The sequence below is a fragment of the Ranitomeya imitator genome, chromosome 4 (assembly GCF_032444005.1).
Source record: "Ranitomeya imitator isolate aRanImi1 chromosome 4, aRanImi1.pri, whole genome shotgun sequence".
Taxonomy (NCBI): Eukaryota; Metazoa; Chordata; class Amphibia; order Anura; family Dendrobatidae; genus Ranitomeya; species Ranitomeya imitator.
Window position 1 is genome coordinate 202,791,501 of NC_091285.1, and position 9,140 is coordinate 202,800,640.

Sequence of the window (9,140 nt, forward strand, 5' to 3'; positions counted from 1 at the left end):
GCTCACATGCTGGACACGGGGAGGCTGCGTGTGGGGCTCACATGCTGGACACGGGGAGGCTGCGTGTGGGGCTCACATGCTGGACACGGGGAGGCTGCGTGTGGGGCTCACATGCTGGACACGGGGAGGCTGCGTGTGGGGCTCACATGCTGGACACGGGGAGGCTGCGTGTGGGGCTCACATGCTGGACACGGGGAGGCTGCGTGTGGGGCTCACATGCTGGACACGGGGAGGCTGCGTGTGGGGCTCACATGCTGGACACGGGGAGGCTGCTGTGTGGGGCTCACATGCTGGACACGGGGAGGCTGCTGTGTGGGGATCACATGCTGGACACGGAGAGGCTGCTGTGTGGGGCTCACATGCTGGACACGGAGAGGCTGCTGTGTGGGGCTCACATGCTGGACACGGAGAGGCTGCTGTGTGGGGCTCACATGCTGGACACGGAGAGGCTGCTGTGTGGGGCTCACATGCTGGACACGGAGAGGCTGCTGTGTGGGGCTCACATGCTGGACACGGGGAGGCTGCTGTGTGGGGCTCACATGCTGGACACGGGGAGGCTGCATGTGGGGCTCACATGCTGGACACGGGGAGGCTGCTGTGTGGGGCTCACATGCTGGACACGGGGAGGCTGCGTGTGGGGCTCACATGCTGGACACGGGGAGGCTGCTGTGTGGGGCTCACATGCTGGACACGGGGAGGCTGCTGTGTGGGGCTCACATGCTGGACACGGGGAGGCTGCTGTGTGGGGCTCACATGCTGGACACAGGGAGGCTGAGTGTGGGGCTCACATGCTGGACACATGGAGGCTGCGTGTGGGGCTCACATGCTGGACATGGGAAGGCTGCTGTGTGGGGCTCACATGCTGGACACGGGGAGGCTGCGTTTGGGGCTTACATGCTGGACACGGGGAGGCTGCGTTTGGGGCTCACATGCTGGACACGGGGAGGCTGCTGTGTGGGGCTCACATGCAGGACACGGGGAGGCTGCTGTGTGGGGCTCACATGCTGGACACGGGGAGGCTGCTGTGTGGGGCTCACATGCTGGACACGGGAAGGCTGCGTGTGGGGCTCACATGCTGGACACGTGGAGGCTGCGTGTGGGGCTCACATGCTGGACATGGGAAGGCTGCTGTGTGGGGCTCACATGCTGGACACGGGGAGGCTACGTTTGGGGCTTACATGCTGGACACGGGGAGGCTGCGTGTCGGGCTCACATGCTGGACACGGAGAGGCTGCTCTGTGGGGTTCACATGCTTTCGGGTCAACCAGTACTTAAGGGGATGTCAGCACACTTAATTCTGCTCAATATTAAGTGATAATAATTGTATGTTGATATTAATATTTAGCAGAATTTCAGACTATTGGTTCAGCCCTCCGCAACAATCACCATCTCTCATGTGGAACCTAGGGAAAATTAATTGCCCACCCCTGGTTTAGATCAAAGCATATTCGGTGTTTGAATGACCCAGTCAAAGGGCAAACCTAAATTCCATTCAGAATCTGTGGCAAGGCCTGAAAATTGCTGTTCACAGATGCCACCATTCATTCTCACTGATCTAGAGATAGTTTGCAAGGTAATTGCAGCAAAAGGTACTGTATTCCTACAATGTATTAACTCAGGGGGCCTGAATACAAATGCATGCCACAATTTTCAGGTTTAGGAAATATTTAGAAAACCATGTATCATTTCCTTTTCAGTTCACATTTAATACTTTGTGCAGGCATATCACATAAAATACATTTACCGGTAAGTTTGGGGGTGAAAAGTTCACAGGGTATGAATACTTTTCCAAGGCACTGCAGTTGCCAATTGGTACTCACATTGGAGCAGTCCGTGTCAGGAGACAAAAGTAGCGGTGGTGGTACCGATCACTTCGTGTTAAAGTGAATATAATGCAGACCCAGCCACTTTCAGATTAGATATAATTCCTGTACTTTGTCTCCAATACAAAGACAAAAGGATAACTATGGCAAGCTCTGTATTGTTTGCATTTCTAGGTATTGTAAAAGGAACATCTTAATATTTACTTTGGCATCTTACATACTACAGTAATGCCACTGGCATCAAACAAATGTCAACTCATTTGTATCCACTAGCAATAAATATGGTCACTACAAGAGAACACACGTTGCAATTTTGCAGTGTTTTTGTGCAAATTTTAAACTGCGTTTTACAGTACCAGCAAAAGCCTTGAGGTTTCAAAAATATCCTGACTGATCAAGGCTACGTTCACAAGTTGCGTTTTTGCTGCATTTTTTTTTCCTGCAGGCAAATCCTGCTTTCTTGGCAGTAAAGAACCTGCTGTGTTCACGAAAAAAATACACAATTACAAATGTAACAGTGTGGGGGGCACAGGGCTTATATTTAAAGCACTACTCCAGCACTGAAAAAATAACACTGGAGTGCTGCTTTAAGATCCCATGGGAGAACTATAACTCCCAGCATGTCCTGCAGATTCTATGACATGCTGGCAGTTATAGTTCACCACAGGAGTGGCAGAGTGCATTTTTATGTGTTGTAATTAATAAACTTTTATTTAATACTAACTTGTATAGGCTGTGCAGGTCCTGCAGCCAGTCACGCTGTGGTGACAGGTAATGAAGAGCTGGAGCATCACAACCGAGGAAGCCGCATTGTTTTCAGTAAAGTGTCTGCAGGACCTGATGACATCATGAAGAGGGAGGGCGCTGTGAAGTCAAGTGATGCTCCAGCCCGCCCGCTTCATGACCTCACACAGGTCCTATGTCAGAGCACTCAGTCAGCATCTGCAGGAGGCATCCCTCCCTCCTGTGGCACCCTGCTCCTGCCCCCTCCTCCACCGGACACACGATCTCCCTAGCCGCTGCAGGAATTCGGCGCTGGGGAAAACAGCTGTGTCCGCTGTTTAAGTGAAGGAATATTCATTTGCTGCTCCCCGCTGTCAGGTGGGCGGGGAAGCGGCTAATGAATATTCCTTGCCTGTAAGCATCGGGATCACGTGGTTTCCCCAGCGCCGGATTCCTGCAGCGAGGACATTTTCCTGCCTCCTGCGAGTGGTATCTCAGTGCGATCCCACTCCGCCACTGCCCCCCCTCCCAACGTTACATTTGGACCATGAGACACACCCCACACTTTCCTCCCAAATTTGGAGGAAAAAAAGTGCGTCTTATGGTCCAAAAAAAATACGGTACCAGAGTCACTTACACACAGACACATTCAAGTGAATTGGTCTGTGCGCTTGTCAGTGTGTTTACATGGGCTGTCTCTCGGTGGGCAAAACACGCTGACATATCAGTAACCGCTATATGGGTCACAAAATGTCCTGTAACAGGATGACATCCGTGTAATCAATGTGACATGTACCGGCACCTGGGAAGCATCGATACTGTTAGCACTGTTTTCCGCCAGGTACCCAAGACAGCTCTTATTCTCCATTACTCTGCCTGCGATCAGCGCAAGCAGGGGAGAATGTTGAGAGTTATATTCAACTAATAACACCGAGAGTAGGTGGCGACTAAAGGAACTATTACGCCCATAAGACTACACCTGCTGCCGCTAGTTAGGCCAGTTTCACACGTCCAGATAATTCGTTATCCGTAATAATAATAATCTTTATTTTTATATAGCGCTAACATATTCCGCAGCGCTTTACAGTTTTGCACACATTATCATCACTGTCCGCGATGGGGCTCACAATCTAGAATCCCTATCAGTATGTCTTTGGAATGTGGGAGGAAACCGGAGTGCCCGGAGGAAACCCCACACAAACACAGAACATACAAACTCTTTGCGCAGATGTTGTCCTGGGTGGGATTAGAACCCAGGACCCCAGCGCTGCAAGGCTGCTGTGATAATAACTGCGCCACCGTGCTGCCCATCCGTGTCCGTGTGCTCACGTGGCACATCAGTGTGGCACACGTGCAGCAGCCATGTGCCGCCCGTGTGCCGACTGAGGACCACACGGACCGTGCAGGAGACAACGCTACAGTTAAGCGCTGTCCCCTGCTTTTGGTGCTGAAGCCGGCATTTATTCATTCTCCCCAGAAGCGTTCGCTGGAGAGAAGGAATGAAAAATCAAGGTGTTTTTTTTTGTGTTAAAAATAAAGTTTGGGGGTCACCTCCCGCCTCCCATCCCCTGTGCGCCCACCCACTTGCAGAGAAATACTCACCCAGCTCCCGCGATGTCTCCTCTCAGCGCTGGCAGCATATTCATCACTGTAATGAGCGGTACCATGTGACCGCTCACACAGGACCTGCTGCCAGCGCTGAGAGGAGATATCACGGGAGCTGGGCGAGTATTTTTCTGCAAGCGGGCGGGTGCACAGGGGATGGGAGGCGGGAGGTGACCCCCAAACTTTATTTTTAACACACAAAAAAAAACAAACTTGAGTTTTCATCTCTTGTCTCCTGCAGAGAACAAGAGATAAATGCCGCCTTCAGCACCACACGCAGTGGGGACAGCGCTGTCTCTCCTGCGGGCGGTACGTGCACACGGAGGAGAGTGCACACCGTTCTCCGTGTGCAGGACGTATTGCGGTACGTGCTGCCGGAGAAAAGAGGACATGTCTCCGTGTTTTACACATGGACACACGGTCTGTGAAAACACGGAGACATGTGCATAGACGATTCATTTGAATGGGTCTACGTGTGTCAGTGTCTCCGGTATGTGAGAAAACTGTCAGTACACGTACCGGAGACACTGATGTGTGAAAGAGGCCTTACAGCGAGAGCAAGCGTCGGCTAATGGGAGTATTCATCAGGGGCTTCCTGGGCTATAAATAAATATAAAAAACAACGTGGGTTCCACTGTATCTTTAGCTGTCAGTTTTGCTTGGCTGTCTTTTTTTTTAGCAAGGCTGGTTGTCAAAAATTGGGGGGGACCCCATGCCGTTAATTTAAATTATTTAAAAAAGCATGGGGACCCCTCTATTCCTGATAACCAGCCTTGATAATGCTGACAGCTTTTTATTTATTTTTTGATGATTTATAGCAGGCGACCTCCCATCAGCTGCCGCCTGCTTTCGCGGTTATCAGAGAAATACAACTTTCAACATTTTCCCCAGCAAGGGAGAATGATGAGAGCTCTCTTCAACACCCGGGAACAGCACGAACAGTACCGCTGATTACCAGGCACCAGTACGTGTGATACTGATGCGGCACATGGTTGCCACACGTATTACACAAGTGTTACTCACACACACATACACACTGGTAGCTCCGATACTGGTTTTTCAAGTACCGGAAATATCAGGACGTGTGAAAGAGCCCGAAGACGTTTGCAGAGAATTGCGTTCGTAGGACACTATTTACTTTCACACTTTCGGCCACAGGCGTTGTTCAATTTTACACTTTGGTCGGCCAATGTTTACTTTATTACACGTCACTAAGTTAATTAAACTGTACTAAAGGTACTGTCACACTAGACGATATCGCTAGCGATCCGTGACGTTGCAGCGTCCTCGCTAGCGATATCGTCCAGTGTGACAGGCAGCAGCGATCAGGCCCCTGCTGGGAGATCGCTGGTCGGGGAAGAAAGTCCAGAACTTTATTTCGTCGCTGGACTCCCCGTAGACATCGCTGAATCGGCGTGTGTGACACCGATTCAGCGATGTCTTTGCTGGTAACCAGGGTAAACATCGGGTAACTAAGCGCAGGGCCGCGCTTAGTAACCCGATGTTTACCCTGGTTACCAGCGTAAAAAAACAAACAGTACATACTTACATTCAGCTGTCTGTCCCTTGCCGTCTGGTTCCTGCACTGACTGCTGGCCGTAAAGTGAAAGCAGAGCACAGCCACAGCGGTGAGTCACCGCTGTGTGACTCACCGCTGTGTGACTCACCGATGTGCTGTGCTTTCACTTTCACTTTACGGCCAGCAGTCAGTGCAGGAACCAGATGGCAAGGGACAGACAGCTGAATGTAAGTATGTACTGTTTGTTTTTTTACGCTGGTAACCAGGGTAAACATCGGGTTACTAAGCGCGGCCCTGCGCTTAGTTACCCGATGTTTACCCTGGTTACCGGGGACCTCGGGATCGTTGGTCGCTGGAGAGCTGTCTGTGTGACAGCTCTCCAGCGACCAAACAGCGACGCTGCAGCGATCCGGATCGTTGTCGGTATCGCTGCAGCGTCGCTTAATGTGAAGGGGCCTTAATTCCAACTGCCATTCTAATGTGAGGAGACCAAGACATTATGGTTTAAACTGGGGGGGGGGGGGGGAGGGAAATCACAAAAATAAATTGGTTCCACATCCTGCTGTACTTGCTTGTTTTCCATAAAATAAAAAAATAAAAAATAAAAAAAACACAACAAAACCTGATACCTGAAAAAAAATGCTTAAAGAAGAAGTAGTGAGATGTTGCGGTTTTCAAAAAAATGCTGAATTTTTCTAAAATCCGTAAAAAAAAAAAAAAAAGTGTGCATGAGTTTTCAGAAATCTCAGACTTTGCTGGTACTGTGAAACACATGTAAACTTAAACAACTCGTATTTGATCACCAGAGGGATTATTAATAAGTATCTCACAGATATCCACTCTATTTATTTAAAATGTAAACCTTTATTAAATCTTAATAAATATAATAATAAACAACACACCAAACACCACAAACACTGTGAAAACACAGCTTAACTTGAATTACAAAAAAAGCATCAAAAAACGCAAAGTGTGAACATAGCCTTAGAAAACTGCTGCGCTTTTGCCAACTGCGGCATGTTACTTCTTTCTGCATTTTCCCATAGAAAGAAATGGGTAAGTGACAAAATACAGCAAAAAAAAATGCAGGAATCAGGTATTGTTGTTTATTATGCCAAAACCTTGAGGAAATTGCATCATGTTTTTTTGGGAGCACTAAACTATCAGCACGCACCACAGACAAAAGAAATTAAGAAAAGCGCAGCAAAACCTGCTATTTTTTTTTATTTAAGCTGCTGCTTTACTGGAAAGAGAGCAGGTTTTGCCGGCAGAAAAGAACTCAGGAAAAACGCAACGCGTGAACAAAGCCTAATAGAAGAAGCCAAGACATCTAAAGTTCATTGCAACCAAGGCGAGTATATTGCAAGCAAACAAGCATTTGTTGCACTCAGAATAATATTTCCATGCCAAAGTAGTGTACTAAATTATACTGTTATTATAAATGTGTACATACCAAAATTTTCAGTGAGGTTGAGATCTCTCCATTTCTGCAAACCTTCATAGAAATAGGTCTCCACTTCCTAGAACCACCAGAAAAAAAACAGTTTATGATCAGTCATTATGAGGTTTAACTAATCTTGCATATATTGCATTAATGGCTCAATAAGGCAATGTACTGAACAGTAGCTGATCCTTCCATTGGACCCCGGCAATTAAGGGGTTTTCCCACCTTCAGGAAAATGGATCCAAATGTTGTAAAATACCTAAAATAAACAAAATGGATACTTTCCCTCTCTGGATCTCGAACCTCTTCTTGAATGTCTCAGTCTTGAATGTAGCGGTGACATGACTTAGACAGCGTGCATCAACACTGTGACCAATCATTGAGCTCAGCCATTCATGCCACCTACTTCAGCACAGCTGCTGTGCTCGGAGATTAGCTATAGTGATGATATTCACTGTTGATGTGATTCCACCGATACAGAAAAAAACACAGATCCAAAACTGATATGGGGAGCCGATGCTGGACCTGGGAAGGGAGCGCCCCTGCTGTGGTTATTTTAGTCATTTTTCAGCATTTTGGAATCCATTTTGCTGAAAAAATTTAAAATCTTTTTACAGCAGGTGGTGAAATAAGTACTGAACACATCACCAGTGTAAATATATTTCTAAAGGTGCTAGTGTCATGAAGTTCTCACCAGATGCCGGTAACAACCCATCCGATGTACACAGCTGAAGAAATCATAGATGTCCATAAATTACAATTACGGTAGTTATACGTAATTATGAGAAATTACACAGGGAAAAAGTATTGCACACAGGAAGAAAAAAAAAAGGTGCAAAAAGTCATGGCTCCAGCTGAAATCAGTAATTAGAAAACAATCCTGCAACTTAGAGAAAAATAATAAGATAGTTCAACTGAGGGCCTATAAAAGATGGCTACACAGAAACCTCTCATAATGAATAAAATCAGTGAGCCGTCTCAAGACCTTTGCAACCTAATTACCGTATATACTCGAGTATAAGCCGAGATTTTCAGCCCATTTTTGGGGGCTGAAAGTCCCCCTCTCGGCTTATACTCGAGTCATACCCGGGGGTCGGCAGGGGAGGGGGAGCGGGGGCTCTCTAATTATGCTCACCTACTGCTGGCGCGGTCCCTGCTTCTTCCAGCGCTGCAGCTTCTTCCTGTACTGAGCGGTCACATGGTACCGCTCATTACAGTAATGAATATGCGGCTCCACCTCCCGTAGAGGTGGAGCCGCATATTCATTACTGTAATGAGCGGTAACTGTGACCGCTCAATACAGGAAGAAGATGCAGCGCTGGAGAAGCAGGGACGTGCAGGGACCGCGCCAGCAGTAGGTTAGAATACGGGGAGGGGAGCGCTCCTTGTAACGGTGCGGCTCCGTCTTCAGCGTCCTCTGGCTGTGACGCTCAGGTCAGAGGGCGCGGTGACGTGGTCAGTGCGCGCCCTCTGCTGAACGTCAGTGATGAAGACGGAGCCGCACCTGAATGAGGAGCAGGTAACTATTGAAAGTGCCGGGGTCCTGAGTGAAGAGAGGTGAGTATGTGATTTTTTTTTTTATCGCAGCAAAAGCATATGGGGCAAGTGACTGTATGGAGCATCTTATGGGGCCATAACGATTGTGCAGCACTATAAGGGGCAAGTGACTATACGGAGCATCTTATGGGGCCATAACATTTGTGCAGCACTATAAGGGGCAAGTGACTGTACGGAGCATCTTATGGGGCCATAACGCTTGTGCAGCACTATATAGGGCAAATATCTCTATAGAGCATCTTATGGGGCCCTTATTACACTTCATGCAGGACTATATGAGACATATTTTAATATGGAGCATCTTCTGGGGCCCATCATAAACTTTATGGAGCATTATATGGGGCTCCTGATTCAATATGGATATTCAAAAACACTTAACCTACTGATGTCTCAATTTTACTTTTATTGGTATCTATTTTTACTTTTGACATTTACCAGTAGCTGCTGCATTTTCCACCCTAGGCTTATA

At 47.9% G+C, this 9,140-nt stretch overlaps 1 protein-coding gene across 1 annotated transcript in view; it reads right to left on the bottom strand.

Annotated features, from left to right (window-relative positions):
- The window catches only part of UTP20 (UTP20 small subunit processome component), a 183,391-nt gene that overhangs the window by 156,043 nt on the left and 18,208 nt on the right, over nt 1–9,140 (bottom strand). The window contains exon 3 of the mRNA XM_069764293.1: nt 7,124–7,190. Within this exon, the coding sequence (XP_069620394.1) occupies nt 7,124–7,190 (67 nt within the window). The remainder of the gene's footprint in view (nt 1–7,123; nt 7,191–9,140) is intronic.